Consider the following 21,514-nt stretch of genomic DNA (forward strand, 5'->3'; position numbering starts at 1 on the left):
TGTCTTCATTTAGTAGCATGGTTAAATTGTTATATAATTCAATTGAATAATCAGGGGCGGAGCTAGAAGAAATATTAGAGGGGGGCCAAAAATATTTACACACTAAAAAAAGACTAAAATAAAATTTTAAGGGGAGGCTAAACTGAAATTTACATATAATTTACATGTAAAAAATTAAAATTAGGGGGGGCGATTGCCCCCTTTCTATGTATGTAGCTTCGCCCCTGTGAATAATTGATTGAATGGTGTGTCCAAATTGCATTTATTTTTGAAACGAGAACGAGGGAGAAAATTATTAGCAGAGAGGGATGAGGGCCTGGGGGCTGCTCCCACGGACTTCCCGCTTCTTGCCTTTTCCCAAACGACATGAAATAATCAAAACGAATTTTCAACAAACGCAATGTTACCCTTTCAACGCAAACCAAAACCCAAAACCCCCCCATAAACTAAATAATCAAATTAGTAAAACAAATAAATAAATAAATAATGTGGACTGCACGACGAATCAGTCAATAAAAAAATCTGTCTTAATTTCATTTTCATAACGCATCAAAATTAAGTCTCTTCTCATCTTCTTCTTCTTCTTTTCAACTCTTCTCATTGGATTGGATCTCTAACAGTAAGCTATTCCTGCTCCTTCTTCTTCTTCTTGACTTACTTTCTATTCATTCGTTTCTTTTTTGTTTGTAATTGTTTCGATGTATATTTTGCTCTCCTGGAACGCCATAATTTTTATTTGTTAGCCATTTTTTGTTTTGTTTTGTTTGTATTCTCGCAGTCCTGATTATTCGATGTGTTCTGCTATTGGAATTGGAATACTTCACTGTTGCTCTAGTTCTTAGTCTTAATCTTACTATATTTCTCTGCTGCCATCTAAAATTAGAACAATCGGATGATTAGTATTTTAAATCTTTTTTGTATATATAGTAATATGGACTGGTAACTGGTAATATCGCAGGGCTTATGTTTTATTGGGTAAACTTTCAGTTTTTGCATTGTTGACGAGGAAATCTTAGGTTCATTTTAAATTTTTAACCATGGAACATCAAGATTTAGTGGATAAGAATGAAGAGAGTGTTGAATCGATCGAAAAGGTTAACAATACTGAAGATCAGGATAAGATGAATGAGGTTGAAGGTGTGAAATCTGAGTTGGTTAATGTTGATGAGAGCAAGGATTTGCAATCTGAAACTAGTTCTATTCAAGAAGTGCAAGGGAGTAATTCCAAGGGATCTGAAGCTGAAATTAGAGTCAATACTAATGGACAAGAGTACTCTGGTGATAAAGAGGGTTCCAATGGAGATTGTGAGCCTGAAAGACTAGAGCCAAATCTGGATAAAGAGAAGGATGACAGAAGAGACATGGAATCAGCACATATGAATGAAAAGGTGGATGAAGTTCTGGGTGAGGACCACAATATGGAGCCTGTATTTGATGGAACAGAGGTTCCTGGGCTGGAAGGTCTCCGGATCACTTCTACTCGTAAGCAGGATGGAGATCAAGAGTCGCCGCGAATGGTGGAGAAGGCGGTGGCTCTGAAAAACTTTGTTAAGGAGAAAAGTGCAGTGGCAGTGTCCACCATGCTCCGCCGCCTATCTGGAAGACGCGGCGAAGGAGATTTGGGTAATTTTGATGATGAAGGTAAGGATATCTCAGATCCCTCAAAAGAGGGTGAATCAACTGTTGCTGAAAAGGGAGGGCAGAAATCTGCATGGAATCCGTTGAATTATATTAAGAAGTCATCTGATGTTGATGGAGAAAACAAAACCGAGCAGGGGGATTCGGTGAATGAAAATCCAAATATCCCCATCGACATGAAAGGAAGGATTATACTGTACTCCAAACTTGGCTGCCAAGAATCCAAAGAGATAAGGCTCTTCTTGCGTGCGAAAAGGCTTAGATTTGTTGAAATCAACCTAGATGTTTATCCCAGCAGAGAGAAAGAGCTGGAGAAGTTTTCTGGATCTACATCTGTTCCAAAGGTTTATTTCAATGAGATACTTATAGGTGGCTTGAGTGAGCTAAAGACCTTAAAAGAGTCCGGCAACCTCGATGAGAAGATCGACTTTCTCATCGGTGAAGCACCATTGTTCGAAGCACCACAGCCGCCTCTTTCTGGTGAGGATGATGATTCCAGTAGTGGGGCAATTGATGAATTTGCAGTAATTGTCCGCAAAATGAAAGAGTCTATTCCTGTGAAGGACAGATTTCACAAAATGCGCAGGTTCACTAACTGTTTTCTTGGGTCAGAAGCTGTAGATTTCTTGTCTGAAGATCAGTATCTGGAAAGGCCAGAGGTATGGATTTAATTACCCTATATACAACTAAAACCTATGCAGAAATCCTCATATGCTTTGATCACTTTATATTTGTTAATCATATGATCAGACAAATCTGCTAAATATTTCAATTGCTTATCTTGGTACAATTCTAGCATCATATTGTCGTTACTATCTTTGTGATTGTTGTCTGGTGGTGTAGGCTGTTGAGTTTGGACGAAAGCTTGCTAGCAAACTCTTCTTTTATCATGTTCTTGAGTAAGTCCAAGCATTCTATTTGACGCTTTCAATTTCTGTTGTTTCAATTATGTTTTATCAGAGAGTTGACAATTCTATGGTGCCTTACTGTTTTACTCTAGTGAGAATATATTTGAAGATGGTAATCATTTGTATCGGTTCTTGGATGATGATCCAATTGTGGCTTCACAATGCTACAACATTCCGAAGGGTATAGCTACTGTGAAGCCGAAACCTATAGCAGAAATTGCATCAAGGCTGAGGTTTCTGTCTTATGCAATGTTTGAAGCCTATGTTTTTGAAGATGGACGTCGTGTTGATTACACAAGTTTGCATGCAAGTGGGGAGTTTGCAAGGTATTTTTTTTTTTTCGCCATCTGCCATAGCATGCATTAAATGTGTTCCAGAAATATGCAAGTATTTTTCATTGGTAATTCACAGAATTTTTCACTGATCCCCCCTTTAGGTATTTGAGAACTGTTGAAGAGCTTCAAAGAGTGGAAATTTGGGATATGTCTAGGGAAGAGAAGCTTGCTTTCTTTATCAATCTTTACAATATGATGGCAATCCATGCAATATTGGTATTAGGTCATGCCTCTGGAGCAATGGAAAGAAGGAAATTATTTGGAGAGTTCAAATATGTTATTGGTGGATCCTCCTACTCTCTTTCAGCTATTCAAAATGGTATATTGAGGGGAAACCAGCGACCTCCTTATAACCTTAAGAAGCCATTTGGTTCAAAAGATAGACGCTTAAAGGTCAGCTATTAATATATTTTATCTGAATCTGATACTGCAAGTGATTCAAATATTTTTTGTCGTTATAAATTGTCCGTGAGTGTTTTGAAAACATTATGTTCAGTGTATAGTTTATTACAATGTAACTATCAGCCTATTATATACATTTAGTTTTAATTTTAGCTTAAGTTTTTAGTTTTGATTGCATTTCCTATAAACATGACAATGAAACACTACACATGCTTTCACTGAGATACTAATTGAAGAGAAAACTGACTTTAAGACTCACTCTTTTCTCCTGTTTTTTCAGGTGGCACTCCCTTACCCTGAACCTCTCATTCATTTTGCTTTGGTGTGTGGTAGCCGATCAGGGCCTGCACTTAGGTGCTATTCACCTGGAAAAATCGACGAGGAATTAACGGATGCAGCACGCAATTTCTTGAGAAGCGGAGGCATTCTGATTGATTTGGCTGCTAAGGATGCATCTGCCAATAAGATCCTTAAATGGCAAGTTCATTTTGTTCTAACATGCTTTGATTTTGAAGTTTAGGACTGGTTGGAAGTATCACTTCAACTAGTACTTTCTCGGCGGTCACTTTTTGGTACATTGGGTAAATATATACAGGTTACAACACTGATTTAATAATGTAACAAAATTAGAGATAGATATTATGGAACAGACACAGACATTCAGAAACTATTACCTTAGGTGTTTAGTAAATGAAATTACATGATAATGAGTAGTGCTGAAGTTTTTCTTTCATTTTTTTGAGATCTAATGTTTATCCTTGTTCTCTCATTCTCAGGTACAGTATAGATTTTGGCAAGAGCGAGGTGGAGGTACTGAAGCATGTGTCAAACTACCTAGATCCATCTAATTCAGAGGTATTATTGGACATGCTTGCCACTTCTGAGTTTAAGGTCACATATCAACCTTATGAATGGGGTTTGAACGCCTAGCTGGTCCTATCAAGGTTGACTTTGTAGATAGCAATATGATTACATGAATCCACACTGATTTTCTATTCTGTTACCCATATTATCCCTATAGTAATCAACTTCATATTGTAAACTTTTTCCGCGGCATTTGTTTAATACATACGCAAAGTGGAAAAGGTGGGCTTTGAGGAAAGTCAGTATTATTATTTCCTGGTCTAAGAACATTATTTGAGTATTTTCTACTATTGCTTGCTCTTTTCTTTTTCGTTGTGCCCTATCAAATAAAATAACCATATAGGAAGAGCTTCATCCTGTGGAAAAGACAAATAAAGCATGCATTCTCGTTGTTGCAAAATGCACAATGGGATTCTATTTCTGAATTTGTGTATCCTATACAAACTTTTATTCCTCTATTAATTTATCTAATCATTACATCCTCCGATGTAGAAATGTTTGTTTTTTCTGTTTTTGAAGCGGACAATAACCAATGAATCAATACTCGTTTACCTTTACCATAAGGATTTAACTACTAAACATTGTCATAAAAGCACAAAAGTGTGAAAATATAACTAACTCATTTATCTTAAATGTTTGAAATTTTGAAGACAGCTTTATCGATGTCTAAATGCTAATTGAATTGCAAAGGCGGCTAGCTCTACAAGAAACTGGGAGTTTAAGTTCCTTGACCACAAAAGCATGAGTAAATAACTTATAGGATCCTTACAGAAAATTCAGCTCCTGCTATACCAAATCCAGCATTAGACAAATTTTCATGTATTAAATTACTCACATCATCTTCCAAAGTTAGACAGTGGCCACTGAACAATAAAAAGGACACTGTTCCATCACTGAACCAAAGACCCTCTCTGAGTCTCAGGTAGCTGCTGATGCTATAATCACCTGGGGTCGCGACAAAGAAAGCATGAATACTGTTGAAATGATGGAATAAGTTCAACCCATGACAATCTCCAATCATCAAATAAATTGCTGGGTAAATAAAATCATTGTAACTGCTCTATTGTGCTAAAAGATGTTCAGCACTTTTAGCACATACAAGGTACCAGCAATAATACCGACAACCCAACATGCACAAAATAGTGGTTGCCTTCATGCCCTATTGTCACAATCAAAATTGGGCATAGGGAAATCAAAGAGAAAGAACATTAAAAACAAGGGCAAGGGGTTGCTTGGAGAATGCAGCCTGATCTCGATCATGCGCAGGATATGTCTGAGGTTGGCAGCAACCAAGTTTTGTTTACATATCAGCTAGGTTTCTTTACTAGTCATGAAATCTTCTCAAGAATAATACACCAGTTGGACTTGTCAAAAAACTTATCAACTACTCTAACATTGTTTATTCCAGTAGTCAAGCTGCAAAAAGATAAGGAAAAAAAAGTTAGAATTATCCATCATGCTAAGCATTTGAAACATAATGTCAAGGCAGTAATAATAAAAATAGAAGGCTCATTGTAAATTTGTGATGGACTTTCCGAACCAGCAGGTAACTTTTTAGTACCGCGAAGATGCATGAGGCAATGAATGACAAAATGATAGTGTTAACTTATCTCATAGTTATTTTCTTCATTACTTTTGTATACCATTTGCTTTAAAATTGTAAAATACAACCCTGGTTTATCCTCATGCATAGCAACTCATCTGGCTATCACTCAAGCAAGATTTGTAACTTCAAAACTAGGATGTTCAATCTAATGTCTCCAACTCTTCCTATTTTGTTTATGCACTCCATATTCAGATATGAATTATGAAAAAACATAACAATTAACAATAACAAGGTGCACAAAAACCATTACATCTGAAGACTTGATTCAATGGTTTACAAAGCCATGATTAACCAAGAAGCAACTTGATTAAGATATGCTCTGTATTGGTGTATAAAAATTGTAATAGGAGATGAAAAAAGAGATGACCTTTCAAGCTCGCCTTCACTGAAAACATGATAATATCTATTATATACCACAGCACCCTTTTTGTCATCTCTAGTTGCAAGACCACTAGCAAGAGCCTGAGCAGAAGCACCACTAATTTCGGCGCGATGATAAGGCAAATGCCAAGGAACAAAATACTCCTGCTGATTCTCTACATTGTCCTCTACCTTCAAATCTCTCAATAATTTCAACCCATCATCACAATCTTTCTTGTCCTGACCCGAGCTGCTCTCCTCATTTTCTGGAATACTTGTTAAAGGCAATGGCGAAGCAGCCGGCCGAGCACGAGGACTACCCGGTCCTATCCACTCTTCTTCAACATATTTCTCCGAAAGCGGTGTCCATTTGCTAATCAATGATCTATGCTCTTGTTCTTTGGCCCAAACTGTAATCAGAACATAACCACCCTTCTTAACTACTCTAACCAACTCCTCTATTGCTCTTATCCTCCTATGTTCAGTGCTTAAATGATGCAACACAGCAATGGAAATCGCAGCATCACCGAAACCGGTTCTATAAGGAAGATTCACAGCATCTGCAACCAGAACTTCATGTCCTCTATCAGAACAGATCTTAATCAATGAAGAACTTATATCACAGCCTATAAAAAAACAATCAGGATTCAAACCAAGGTATTTGCCATTGCCGCATCCAGCATCAAGAACAAGGGATCCAGAAGGCAAAGATGATAGAAAAGCAGCAACCTTTGGCCATTTAGCGAATCGCGTTGAACTGAAATGAGGAGCGATTGCATCATACACACGGTGGACATACTTCTTTTCGATCTCGGGAGTGGATTGAACACGTGTAGGTGAAGCTGTGTGGTTGGAGGAATCTATGGTGGAGGGTTCAACATTGGGAGTAAGGGTACACAATGGTTTGAAATTGGTATCTGTCATTGGACAGATAAATCGGGAGTAGCAGCAGAGAAAATGAATGAACTTAGTTGATTTTAGAGCACGATGAAGAATCAACATGCAACAGTGTTTTGGAATTGAATTTGTTGAAGCACCAGCGGCGGTGCTCGGGGTCCCGGTTCACTCTCACTTCTGCTCCTCCTCCGCCGCTGCCACCGGTGTGCCCCTTCTTCTCTTCAGTCTTAACGAACCCTATTGCTTTGTTTCTCCAATACTCTCTCTCCCTCTCTCATCTCAAACTCTCCATTGCCTAATTCAATTGGGCTTTACATATCCGTTTGTATTGGCCCAGTTAAATCGTTCAAATTCCAATTTTAACTTATAAAAGCAAGGCCTCATCCAAAAATAATTGACAAATAACTTTTTAATCTTTTATCACGAAAACAAATAAATTTTTGGGCAACTCACCAAAATAAAATATTTGAGTTTTAATATTATCAAAATACAACTTTTATTGTTTTGAGATGAAAATACAACTTTTGCTAATTCTATGTAATCCATGGAGAAATACTACGAATTAGGAATGCATGTAAACCGTGGATGGGATTCCACGATTTGCGTTGAAGGAGCAAATGTATAAAAACCATAATAGAGGTCCACAATTTATATTCTACTATAAAAGTTTCTCTATTTCTCTATACATAATTTTTCTCGTTTATAAACATTTTTTTCATAGAACAACACACATACATGACTTCTTAACTGCAAATATAGTAATAATAAGCTCCTTCTTATTATCTAAATTATTTTCTATTTAGAATAATGTAGGTTTAATTATAATTAATTTTGTAGCAGAAGTACATAAAAAAATAAAAAATACATAAGATGAATAAAAACTTAAAAACATATTTATTAGGTGGTTATATTTTATGTACTCCATATGTATTCTTACTACAAAATTAATTACGATTAAATCTATATTATTGTTAATAAAAAATAATCTAAGTAACATTTTCACTAATCAAGATTAAAAAATATTATAGGACATATTGAGGTGATTTGAAAAATTATCATATTCATCATTATTTTTCATTATGCATGAGTTCTGATTTTGTTATTACTATTTAGTCCCTACTAATTTTCATGTTCAAAAATTCTGTCTTCTAATATTTTTTTATTTCACTCCTAGTCTCTAACTATGCAAATAATGTTGCAAAATAGTCCCTCAAAATTTGAAATTAGTCTCTCCTTTAAAATAGGTGAAAGATTAATCTTTACCTACGAACAAAATTTAGAACTAATATGTTTGGGCTATTTTACTGCACTATTTATAATTATTAGTGAAGGATGAATTGGGAGTTTAATGTTATTATTATATGAAGATGATAGCTGAAAATCGTTAAATAATTTGATATATTTGATTAAACTATTTAACATAATACATGTCAACATTACGGTTATAGAAATTGTGGAACTCCTACCACGGTTTTTATGCATTTGCTCCTTCAACGTAAATCGTGGAACCCCACCGACGGTTTACATGCATTCCTAATCCGTGGTACCCTTCCCACAAATTAGATAGACTTAGCAAAAGTTGCATTTTCGTTTCAAAACATCAAAAGTTGAATTTTGTTATTATAATTAAATGAAAAAAATAAAAAATATATTTTTAAATTTTAACTTTTTAATTTGAATTTGAAGATAAATAAATTTTTAATTTTTTAAATATGAGACATCTAAATTCTTCTATCCATAATACAAGGACAAATAGGTCTCGTAGAGCAATTTAAATATCGTACATTTTAAAATATGAGGAATATTTTTGTATTTTTAATTAATTAACAATGTTACGTCCCGGCCCAGACTGCACAGCCTGACCCGGTTCTATACACAGGACGACCCGACTCGATAGGGCGCCCCGCATCTGTCCACGACCCGGACACCTGCACCCTTGCTGCCAACCACATGACAACTGGAAGAGGAAGCTTCCTGAAAGGAGATCTCTCCTGTGGGACCCGTCCTACTGACAGGGTATATATGGCGAGGGTCCTACCCCTCCCCTAAGGTACGTCACCACCACCCTTACTCTCAGAGCCACCTGCACATTTTCTGACTTGAGCATCGGAGTGTCATTGCAGGTGACGCCCCCTCATACGACACGCAGCTCGGGAGATCGTCTGCCCACACACCTTGCACACTAGGCCCAGATCCAAGCTAATTCCCATGTTCACATCCAGAAAACGTCTTCGACCCATCCGAAACCCGAGCAACCGAATATTGGCGCCGTCTGTGGGACTGGCCTGAATGGACTTTCTGTTGGGTCCTGTGGAGGCAGGCGACGGAGCCGAACCACGCATGGAAGAAATGGCACCCTGGAGCGGTAGGATAGCCTCTGTGGCTTCTTCCCGTGAGCGTACGAGGCCCTCTCCGACAACCCGAGCAGGCCTTGCGGTCCCAGGAAAGGCGCCCATTTGGAGGAACAGGTAGCGACAGCACTAGGATAATACAGGAACTACGCCATAGGGTGCAGAACCTGGAGCGGAACCTAGAGCGGGAGGTAGCCAACAGGGAGCGCCGCCGACCAACTTTGAGACAAGACCACTCACGATCACCTCAAGTGAGAAGGAGAAGTCCCCGAAGAGGCCGCTCCATCCGCACCCCGAGCCCCCGATAAGAGTCCGAAAGCCAAGGAGAAAGCAGAAAAATGCCAAGAAGACGGTGGGATCCCATAATATACACCCGACCTCCGACCAGAAACAACATAGAGGAAACTCGGGAAGACAGCTGAGAAAGACGAAGGAGAAGGTGACAACCTGTGATCATGGGGGCAACCCCTTTCCACCATACGATCCTCGAGGTCTGGCTACCGAAGCACTTCGATAAGCCAACGGACATGAGGTATGATGGAACCCAAGACCCGCAAGAACATCTAACGGCCTTCGAGGCTAGGATGAACTTGGAAGGGGTGGGTGATGAAGTGAGGTGCTGAGCCTTCCTTGTAACCCTAGCAGGGCCGGCAATCTGGTGGTTCAACGGCCTCCCACAAGGCTCTGTGGAGACGTTCTCGGACATCACTCGCGCCTTCCTAGCCCAGTTTACTACACGCATTGCAAAAGTAAAGCACCCAATCAACCTGTTGGGGATAATGCAAAGAGCCGGCGGACTGACCAAAAAATACCTGGATAGGTTCAACGACGAGTGCTTGGAGAGCGATGGCTTAACCGACTCGGTGGCCAGTTTATGCTTGACGAATGGGCTGCTGAACGAGGATTTCAGGAAACACCTTACTACCAAGCCCGTGTGGACAATGCAAGAAATCCAAAATGTGGTTCGGGAGTATATCAATGACGAAGAAGTTAGTCAAGTTGTGGCAACCAACAAGCGGCAGCCCGCCTACAACCATACTCGTCGGTCCGGTAACGGGGAAAGGCCCATGGAGCACTCCAAGGACGGAGCTTCAGCTAAACACTTCAAGCCATTTTCCTGGGTAGGGAAGTTCACCAACTACACCCCCCTGATAGCCCCAATTGTTGAAGTTTACCAGCAGATCGCCGACAAAGGTATCCTGTCAAAGCCCCGACAACTCAAGGATAGAACACGAGGGAAAAAAACCTCTATTGCGACTACCATAAGGGCTATGGCCACAGAACCCAAGATTGTTTTGACCTGAAAGATCCTTTGGAGCAGGCGATCTGGGAGGGCAAGCTGGCGGAGTTCTCCCACCTCATAAGGGAACCTAGGAGACAGGAGCGTGATCGAACGGACAACGACAAGAGCCGCGTCGTGAGGCAGAGACAAGAGCCCGAGGAGGACGGTAAGCATGGTCTCACTATCGTGAACGTCGTGGTCGGGAGAGACGCGGCTCCTAGATCTAAGTCGGCCAGCAGGAAAGACGCCAAGGTCATAGCCGTGTCTTCGTCTAGTCGCATGCCCCCCTCCAAGAGGATACCTTCAATATCATTCGGGCTTGAGGACCAATGTTTTGATGACCTGCCGGAGAACCCTCCCATGGTAATCATGGCTAGAGTCAGAACTGGCCTAGTAAAGCGAATCCTAGTGGATACGGGGGGGATTCGAACATAATGTTCCGAAATGTGTTCGATGCTTTGGGCCTCCGAGACACCGATCTAAAGACCCACCAGCACGACGTGGTCGGCTTAGGAGACAACTTCATCAAACATGATGGGATAGTCTCCTTGCCAGTATCCATAGGAGGAGGACAGGGGAAGAGGTCAGTAATGACAGAGTTCGTCGTCCTAAGAGACTCCACGGCCTACAACCTCATCCTGGGAAGAAAAACCATCAATGAGTTTAGAGCAGTGATCTCTACAAAGCTACTGATGATGAAGTTTGTTGCTGATGATGGATTGGTCAGATCCATAAGGGGAGATCTAGAAACAGCGGTTGCTTGCGACAACGCCAGTCTCTCCTTAAGGAAGAAGTCCAAAGAAGCATCTGGGGTCTTTCTAGACGACCTAGACGCGCGAGTCGACGACAAGCCCAGGCCAGAACCCGAAGGCGACCTCAAGAAGTTTAGGTTCAGCGACTCGGAAGAAAAGTTTACCTTTGTAAACAGGAACCTCCCCCATGACTTAAAAGAAGCATTAGCGGCAATGATCCAAGCAAACGGGGACCTGTTCGCCTGGACACCAGCCGACATGCTGGGTATCGATCCCCAATCATGTCACACTACTTAGCTGTGAAGGCAGAAGCTAAACCAATGGCACAAAGAAAGAGGAAAATGTCCCAGGAAAGAGCTGACGAGGTGGCCAGAAAAATGGCCGGCCTGCTAGAAGTAGGTTTCATCCGGAAACTAGACTACTCAACTTGACTGTCGAACGTAGTCCTGGTTAAGAACCCCAATGGGAAATGGAGAATGTACGTGGACTATTTCGATCTCACTAAGGCATGCCCCAAGGATTCTTTCCCCCTCCCTAATATCGATGCTCTTGTTGACGCGGCTGCGGGGTACTGGTATCTGAGTTTTATGGACGCATACTCGGGCTATAACTAGATACCAATGCACCGGCCAAATGAAGAGAAGACGGCGTTCATAACACCAGGGGGAACATACTACTACAAGGTTATGCCATTCGGACTGAAGAACGCGGGAGCTACATACCAAAGGCTAATGAACAAGATATTCAATAATCTTATTGGCAAGACGGTGGAAGTCTACGTAGACGACCTTCTAGTAAAAACCACCAAGGCTGAGGACCTCATCAGCGATCTAGAGACTGTGTTCACATCCCTTCGGTGGCACGGCATGAGGCTTAACCCGCTTAAGTGCGCCTTTGCCATGGAGGCCGGGAAGTTCTTGGGTTTCATGATAACCCAAAGAGGAGTGGAGGCCAATCCAGAAAAATCTGAAGCAATCCTGTGGATGATGAGCCCGAGATTCGTAAAAGACATGCAGAGATTAGCGGGAAGGATCACCGCACTATCCCGTTTCCTCGGTGCATCGGCTGCCAAGGCTCTGCCATTCTTCAACCTGATGAAAAAAGGGATAGCGTTCGAATGGACCCCGGCTTGCGAAGAAGCCTTCAATCACTTCAAGAGCATCATCTTGGCACCACCTGTCCTCGGAAAGCCCAAACATGGAGAAGCCATGTACTTGGCAATAACAGATGAAGCTTTGGCAACCGTCCTGGTACGAGAAGAAGGGAAGATTTAGCAACCGGTCTACTTCGTGAGTAAAGCGCTACAGGGGGTAGAATTGAGATACAGCAAGTTGTAAAAACTGGCATACGCACTCCCGACGTCCTCCTGTAGATTGCGACAATACTTCTAAGGGCACCAGATATTCGTCAGAACGAACCAGGCAATCCGCCAAGTACTCCAGATACCTGATCTGGCGGGCAGGATGATGACCTGGGCAATCGAACTGTCCCAATATGACCTAGAGTACGAGCCCAGACATGCGATTAAGGCCCAAGCCATGGCTGACTTTTCGGTCGAAGTAACGGGAAGTTCTCTCGAGACACCGATCACACGGCAGAAGCTCCACGTAGACGGAGCCTCCAACCAAACATTCGGGGGAGCAGAAATCATCCTGAAAAGCCCAACTGGAGTCGTATATGAGCAATCGGTCAAGTTTGAGTTCCTGGTGTCCAACATCCAAACGGAATACGAGGCCCTTCTTAGCAGCCTGGTCCTGGCAAGAGAGGTTGGCGCCACCAGAGTAGAAGTGTGTAGCGACTCTCAAGTCGTCACATCAGAGATTAATGGAACATACCAGGCCAGAGATTCACTATTGCAGAAGTATTTGGAGAAGGTCAAGAAGCTGAGCCAGGACTTGATGAGGTCACGGTGCAGCACGTTTTGAGAGAAAGGAACACCCGGGCTGACCTCTTATCAAAACTAGAAAGCACAAAGCAAGGAATGGGGAACTGGTCTCTGATACAAGGTTTAGTAAAGGAACCAACAGTGACCTTGCACATAACACAGGTAACCGACTCTCCCTCATGGGTAGACCCAATCATAGATTACCTGCAGAGAGGTAAACTTCCTGATGACGACAAGACGGCAAAGGCGCTAAGAAGAGAAGCGGCCAAATATACAATAATACAAGGCCAGTTGTTTAAGAAAGGGCTTAACCAACTCCTATTAAAGTGCCTGTGCCCCGACCAAACGAACTACGTGTTAAGTGAAGTCCATGAAGGGTATTGCGGCCATCACATTGGAGGGAAGGCCTTAGCACGAAAACTCGTCAGGGCTGGATACTACTGGCCCTCAATGATGGCGGATTCCAAAGAGTTCGTGAAAAGATGCAGAAGATGCCAAGAGAATGCCAACTTTCACAAAGCGCCGGCGGCTGAACTGAGCCTGCTAATGGCCTCCTGGCCATTCTCACAATGGGGAGTCGACCTGTTGGGGCCTTTCCCGGTGGGACCTGGACAGGTCAAGTACTTAATTGTCGTCGTCGACTACTACACCAAGTGGATGAAGGCCGAACCATTAGCCAGTATATCCTCGGTTAATTGCCGAAAGTTCATGTGGAGACAAGTAATAATCAGATTCGGGATCCTAGAGATTGTCATCTCGGACAACGGCACTCAGTTCATTGACAAGAAGTTTGGAGAATTTCTAGTCGGCTTGGGGATAAAGCAAAAGTTCTCGTCAGTTGAACACCCGCAAACTAACGGCCAAGTCGAGGCTGCGAACAAAGTCATCTTACAAGGCCTCAAAAAGCGACTTGACCAGAAGAAGGGAGCCTGGGCAGACGAGTTAGCTTCGGTCCTCTAGTCCTATCACACAACTCAGCAATCGTCTACCAAGGAGACCCCCTTCCGGCTCACATATGGAGTAGATGCGATAATACCCATGGAGATCGGTGAGCCGAGCCCATGACTACTTCTGGGAGGAATCGAAGAGGCCGTAGAAAAAGACTTGGTGGATGAAGCTACGGAGATGGCCCACTTGTTGGAGACGGCGTTGAAACAATGAATGGCCCTGCGTTACAACGCCAAAGTACTCAAGAGAGAGTTTGAACAGAGTGACTTGGTCCTACGACGCAACGACGTTGGACTCCCGACACCAGGGGAAGGAAAGCTGGCGGCGAATTGGGAAGGCCCATACAAGGTGAAAGAGGTGCTCAGTAATGGTGCCTACAAACTAGAACGGCTAGATGGCAAGGAAGTTCCGAGAACTTGGAACGCGAGTAACTTAAGGAGATTCTATTCCTAGCAGCCGAGGCACACTAAGCGAGCAAGCCTTCTATCGGTTCAACCGGTTTAGTAAGATCTGTATTGCTTTATGTTGGATTATTTGCCCTTTGTTTGTCATTACTTCATGATGATATTATTTGTCATTAGTTGTTTTCAATTAGCTGTTTATCGATAATTTGTCATCTCTTGATTTCGTATTCAATATTCAAACTAACCAAAGTATTTTGCCAAGTAATTATCGCCAGAACAACACGGTATCCGGGGACTGATCACCTCGGGAACCTCTAAGCAACAGACAACACGGTAAACGACTACTGAAATGATAAGAGCCACGGCCTGGCTTCACTAATTACCAACGAAACGGTAAACAAGTATAAGCGAATAGCTAATTACCAACAAAACGGTAAGAAAACAACAAACGAGTTGATTGTCGACAAAACGGGAAGCAATTAATTCATACAACGGCAAAACGGCAACCAAGTTTACTAAAGCTAATTGTCCAAAGATCTACATATTACAAAAAGCCAAAATAAAAAGACCACATCACCTCTTTGGCATATCAACAATCTTTCCATCCCTGATGGTATTGAAAACGCTAACCACCGAGGTGTCAAAGTCGGGAGCCAGCAGCTTCACTTGAGCTTTGAGGGCCTCCTCAGTCATCAAGATGGCATTCTTACCCTGCTTCACAGCCTCTTTATACTTCTTTTTAAACTCAACAGTTTCAGTCTGGGCCGTCTTGACCGACGAGAGGGCTTCATCACGTTCTTTCTCAAGCTCAGCCACCCGACCTTGAGCAGCGTTAAGCTGACCTTCCAAGGTAAGCTCCCGCTTGGTAAGGCGCGCCACGGCAGCATCAGAGGTCTTGACCTTCTCTTCGGCGGTCTTGACCTTCTCTTCGGCGGTCTTGACCTTCTCCTCGGCATTAGCAAATTGCGTTCGAAGCGACTTAACCTCCTCTTTGTACTTGGTGTTAGCCTTGACGGAGGATTCAAGCCTGTTCTCCAACGACCGCGCCCCCGCCAAGGTGGATTCCGCTTTTCTTGCTATAGCGGCTCCCAGGAGCAGAGTCCGGTACATCCATCTAGCCTGAGAGGAGAGATCCCCACCGTAGAAGAAGTCCTCTGTGCCGGGAAGCAATTGGGAATCAATGAAGTTCCCGGCATCAAAGTTCTTCTCCATCACTGTGAGAACTCCCTCAGGACTAGAAGATGGCTTCCTTTTTCTTGGGTTGTCATGGACAACCACCTTTGGCCCTTCAACCTCCATCTCCACTTCTGGTAAGGGTCCTAAACCAACGCTGGTCCCTGCCACCTCCCCCTGGGTAGGTTGGGACTGGGCCTCAGGTTCGACGGCATCTTGGGGTGGCACCTCCTAGGTAGGGGTAGCAGGGTCGTCATCGCTGCCATCAGTCAGGAAGGTATTGAACAAAGCATCAAGAACAACCACCTCGATAGACATCGACACTGAAACAAAACACGGAAGCTAGTTAGTCGTTAAACTGGTTGGATAAATGGGGGTAATAGCAAACACCAGTGAACCACTAAACGACTACTCACGTATATAACTCCTAGCCATATCCCGATCACCCATGAGGAGATGGGGATTAACGTGGTTCTTCCCGAAGACAGCCAACAACATGTTGATAACCCTCTTGTTCTCGGGAGATAACACTTTATATGTAATCTTAGTAAAGGCGTTAGCTCCCGCCCCGAAACTCTAGTAGGTCGGGATGCGACGTTCTCCCTCCAACATCAACCAGAAGGGATGCCAACCCTCAGCCGGGCGGATCTTAAAATATTTATCTTTGAAACCATGGTACGAGTCCTCAAATAGACCAAAGATCCACCGACCTTGGGCTGACCGGAAAGACATAAAACCTTTTTTGGCCCTCCCCTCCTTAGAAGGGTTCGTCAACGTAAAGAGGAATAAAAACTCCTCAACGGAGGTCGGCAGTTTTAAGTACTCACATATCATCTCGAAACAGCGGATAAAAGCCCAACTGTTCGGATGCAACTGAGATGGCGCCACATCGCAACGATTAAGTAGCGCCATTTGAAAGGGGGAGAAGGGGAGGCAAACTCCCAGGTAAGTAAACATAGCCTTGTACAACCAGATCCAATCAGGGACTCGGGGATAGTGTAGGTTTAGTTGGAATATCCGTTCGTTGTCGGCAGGAACGAAATTCTCATAATTGGCCTCCTCGTCGGTCCCTCCGCAAGGATACTCGGCTTGTCGGAACTCGGTAAGTTCCTCTAGGATTATTTAGTTAGGGTTTACTTCACATCTGAAGTCACCCAAGTATATCGGTTGTAGGGCTGTGCTCTCGCGGCGGGAACCCTCATGACGGGACGCTGGGCCATACCTACAGTGGGGGCACCACTCAAAGTCAGTCTAAGAGGTCAAGAAACTGGCACTACTACCAGAAAGCTACAGATCGCCTACAATTAGACAAAACCTATATCTACGGTTAAAAACAGAGCTTAAGCATTAAAATCCTAAAATGGTTACCCCCTAATGCCTATGAACCAAAACTATTCAAACACTCAGTCAAATGCGCATGCAGGATCGAAGCAAAAAGAAAGCAAGAAGTACAACAGCAAGGAAAGCATATCTAGATTGATGGAGGAAAAAAAGGAACTTACCGGGATGAGGGTAATGATCTGAAGAAGCCAAAAAATTGGGGGAGACTTGAACGAAGCAGGGAGTTGCAGTAAGAAATTTGGAATAAAGAAGGAGAATGCGAAAGACATGTGATGATAGTTAGAAAGTGAAAGTTGAAACTGAATGGAAAACTGACCCTAAGAAGTGAAAAAGGTAGGGGCAGAGCGGTCATTTCACGTAGGGTTTTGAATCACCCATTATGAGCATTAAATGCTCAATGCGAAAAATGAGACGAAAAATGGCGCGCCCCTACAGTGAAGAAGCTCACACGTGTGCAGAAGACGCATCTCGGTCATGAGCGACCGGCAAAGCGACAGCACACGCCCAGAGGAGCAGAACGCGCCAACAATGGTGCTCACGGCCATAGCTGACGCGTCGAGGGCACTGTTACGGCCCGGCCCAGACTGCGCGACTTGACCCGGTTCTATACACAGGATGACCCGACTCGATAGGGCGCCCCACATCCGTCCACGACCCGGACACCTGCACCCTTACTGCCAACCACATGATAGCTGGGAGAGGAAGCTTCCTGAAAGGAGATCTCTCATGTGAGACTTGCTCTACTGACAGGGTATATATGGGGAGGGTCCTATCCCTCCCCCAAGGTACGTCACCACCACCCTTACTCTCATAGCCACCTGTACATTTTCTGACTTGAGCGTCGGAGTGTCATTGCAGGTGACGCCCCTTATACGACACGCAGCTCGGGAGATCGTCTGCCCACACACCTCGCACACCAGGCCCAGATCCAGACTGATTTCCACATTCACATCCAGAAAACGTCTTCGACCCGTCCGGAACCCGAACAACTAAACAAATAACTTATTTCTTTTTGAGTTAAAAAATAAAAAAAAATTATTTATTATTATATAAATCCCTTAGAATAAATTACTATTTATACTTAGAAAAGATATAGACGCTAACAAATATACCCATATAAGAATAAAACGATAATTATAATCACAGAAGATGGCCTTCGTGTGCCAAAAATACTCAAACTGTTGGTTATATAATTGGTCTATTAGGTTTTTTTGGCACACATGTAGATCTCTATAACGATAGTTTAAATCAGGTAAGGAGGGATTTACGTGTCTTTTGCTTACAAAAATTAATGAACTAATTGTAATTAAATTTAGGGAAAAACACAAATAGGTCCCTGACTTTTCAAACTTTTGACAAATACATCCCTGACAAAATTTAAATACAAAAAAGTCCATGACTTTAACAAACGGAGGACAATTTAGTCCTCCGTCTATTTGCCTCTCATACACCTAACAGAACTGGCTGACGTGGCTGAAACGGTGTTCAGGTGTCCGTTACGGTGCCACGTTGGAAGGGAAAAAAGTTCGAAGGACAAATAAGTCCTTGACGTCATTTTACAAATAAAGTTTGAAGGACAAATAGGTCCTTGAGAATTTTTTTTTTCAAAATTAATAAACTCATTTCCTAAATTCTCTCATCTACCTCTCTCCATTTTTATATTTCTCTCTACTATTTTTACTCTATATATAATTATATTTTATATTAGTAATTTGACAAATCAAAATATGTCATTCGATATTTTTTTACAATTAAAATATTTTAAATGTAAAATTATACACATTAAATTATTTTAAATTTTCGATAACGAATGTTAAAATTAATTACTAATAAAAAATTAGACTTTTTCATATAAAAATAATAACTAAAAATCTTATTATTTAATTTTTTATCTGCAGATATCTTGGTCTTCTTAGTCAGAAACTTTTGTCAACTTACGACTTTTTTGTAAAAGTAGTTTGATTTTATAAATCTTTTGTGGCATGCATAATTTATACTGTTAGAACAAAGTGAACTATAATTTAAAAAAAAATATTCTTGTAATGTTATTATGCATAAAAATACTAGTTCTAATATAATACACAAATGCACTAATGCTAACTTAATACATGAATGATGCATAAATGAACTAATGCTAACTTGATGCATAAATGAACTGATGCTAACTAATGCTGCTGGTATGATGAAAACTGAACTAATGTAATTTAACAAATTCTAATATAATACACAAATGCACTAAAACTAAACTAATGCAATTTAAGAAAAAGAGTAGAAACATAACAAACCCAATTTCTACAATTTTAATACAAATAATTTAAATTGTAGAATAAAACAAGTTAACTAGATTTCAAAATACAAGCATAATTTTATTAGAAATTATTTTTAATATGGAAAGAAAATTGGTGTTTTGGTTGAATATTGACATTTGAAGTGTATTACAGTATTGTGAAAATTATTCAACACGCCCCCACGTGTTGGCTAAGATGCTGCCACGTGTTTTCAACACGCCCCGACGTGTTGGTCAAAATGATGCCACGTGTTCACCACGCCCCCACGTGTTGCACCACGCCCCCCACGTGTTGACTTCCCACAAAAAAAATCCACCCATCTATAATTACACCACATTCTCCCATTTTCAACAAAAACACCAATATTTTTTTCATACAAAAAAAAAATTAGCCTAATTTTATAAACTAAATTCTCATAATAGAAGTATAATAGAAGTATAATAAAAAAAAAAATTTCTCAAAGACCTATTTGTCTTTCGAACTTTATTTGTAAAATGACGTCAATGACTTATTTGTCCTTCGAACTTTTTTCCCCTTCTAACGTGGCACGTAACGGACACCTGTACACTGTTTCAGCCACGTCAGCCAGTTCCGTTAGGTGTATGAGAGGCAAATAGACGGAAGGACTAAATTGTCTTCCGTTTGTTAAAGTAAGAGACTTTTTTGTATTTAAATTTTGTCAGGGATGTATTTGTCAAAAGTTTGAAAAGTTAGGGACCTATCTGTCTTTTTCCTTTTATTTTGTTGTTTTTGACTATTTGTTTCTAACAATGAAAGGTGTGTGCGTGTGTGTGAGAGAGGGGACTTCAGTAACTCTGCTATTTCTGCTTTTAGGTCTAATCTTATCTGAAAAGCAATGTCGCCCAGACATAGAGTGAACAAATGGGTTATCCTCAACTCGTACTATATTATGTGTATTATCATCATTCAACTAAAACAATTAGTTGCTAATGGTCATTCAAAGAACAGGAATTAGTGCAATCTAACTGATTAGAAAAGGGAAAACCACACATAACCTAACTCTGAAGTGAGATGTCATCAAACAAATGAATAAACTACAAAGTAATCAATATCCGTAGTACAAAATGTGACTCTTAAATTTTAATACCAAAAATACAATTAAAAAGTGAAAGATAAGAACACCTAAATTGCTCTAGTTGAGTGGACTCGTAATTCACGCTCATGTTACAAACATCACAAAAATGGCACTCTATAAGAATTTTTTATTTAAATTAATTAAATATATTATTTATTAAAATTCATAATATTTAATAAAATATCTGCAAAATAAATATAAATAAATATACTCATATTATTATATATATTCTGGATATACTCATTTCAATTTTTTATAGAGCATTTTTAAGTATTTAGTACCCGTTTTTTCTATATTCTTTAAAATGTGTCTTATTTTAGGTGTATAGCATTTGTCTTGTGTGATTTATAAAATTCGAAACAGTGCATCCGAAATGCGTAATATTCTCACGTTATAAATTTCGATGAATAATATATTTAATTAATCTAAATAAAAAAATCCGCTGTCTATAGTGTTTGGAATGAAAATAATAGGTAGGATCCAATAATAATCAAGGATGCGATCCTACTTAAAAACCGTTGTTGACCATGAAATTATAGCTAAAAAGTAAAAACTACAACAATTAGGATTTTAAATACTTAAAAATATGGCTTAAGAAAGTTCAAGAATCACGTGTAGATTTTTTTTTAAATAAAAAAAATTAATTTTCATGAATTGTAATAATTATTTTCAACGCAATAAACTAGTTTCATTCTCAGTACCTTGCACGAAAATTTAAATTATAATTATAAATTAATATTATTTTGTAATAATATAAATTGGTTTAGTTCAAAATAATTGATAATATATTATTGGTACATGAATAGTATTTGATGTATAATTTGTTGAATATGGATTTATTGATTAAATTTTTTAAATAAAATTTGTAGTATTTGAAAATAATAACTTTATTTTTTATTATTTAAAATTAACCATATATTTATTTTTTATTATGTAATTAACTTAATTAATAATCTTTATTATTATTTTCTTACTAAAAAATAT

At 40.6% G+C, this 21,514-nt stretch overlaps 3 protein-coding genes across 4 annotated transcripts; 2 read left to right on the forward strand and 1 right to left on the reverse strand.

Moving 5' to 3' along the window:
• The first annotated feature begins 397 nt into the window (after nucleotides 1-397).
• On the forward strand, nucleotides 398-4,431 carry LOC107460792 (uncharacterized). Of its 2 annotated transcripts, none has more exons than XM_016079192.3 (7): nucleotides 398-619; nucleotides 959-2,297; nucleotides 2,482-2,537; nucleotides 2,639-2,872; nucleotides 2,983-3,274; nucleotides 3,564-3,760; nucleotides 4,060-4,431. In XM_016079192.3, exons 2-7 carry the CDS (start codon nucleotides 1,038-1,040, stop codon nucleotides 4,211-4,213), a joined length of 2,193 nt encoding a protein of 730 aa, XP_015934678.1. In that variant the 5' UTR covers nucleotides 398-619; nucleotides 959-1,037; the 3' UTR covers nucleotides 4,214-4,431. The 2 variants fall into 2 exon arrangements, with proteins under 2 accessions (XP_015934678.1, XP_015934679.1); XM_016079193.3 differs by having other exon boundaries at nucleotides 988-2,297.
• A 52-nt stretch (nucleotides 4,432-4,483) lies between these two features.
• On the reverse strand, nucleotides 4,484-7,302 carry LOC107460794 (tRNA (carboxymethyluridine(34)-5-O)-methyltransferase). Its single transcript, XM_016079194.3, has 2 exons — nucleotides 6,121-7,302; nucleotides 4,484-5,563 (listed from the first exon to the last, which is right to left on the reverse strand). The coding sequence occupies exons 1-2, from the start codon at nucleotides 7,113-7,115 to the stop codon at nucleotides 5,476-5,478; spliced, it is 1,083 nt and encodes a 360-aa protein (XP_015934680.1). The 5' UTR covers nucleotides 7,116-7,302; the 3' UTR covers nucleotides 4,484-5,475.
• A 3,775-nt stretch (nucleotides 7,303-11,077) lies between these two features.
• Nucleotides 11,078-12,009, forward strand: LOC107460750 (uncharacterized). Its single transcript, XM_016079137.1, has 2 exons — nucleotides 11,078-11,660; nucleotides 11,840-12,009. Exons 1-2 carry the CDS (start codon nucleotides 11,078-11,080, stop codon nucleotides 12,007-12,009), a joined length of 753 nt encoding a protein of 250 aa, XP_015934623.1.
• Nucleotides 12,010-21,514: the final 9,505 nt, after the last annotated feature.

The sequence above is a fragment of the Arachis duranensis genome, chromosome 8 (assembly GCF_000817695.3).
Source record: "Arachis duranensis cultivar V14167 chromosome 8, aradu.V14167.gnm2.J7QH, whole genome shotgun sequence".
NCBI classification, from domain to species: domain Eukaryota; kingdom Viridiplantae; phylum Streptophyta; class Magnoliopsida; order Fabales; family Fabaceae; genus Arachis; species Arachis duranensis.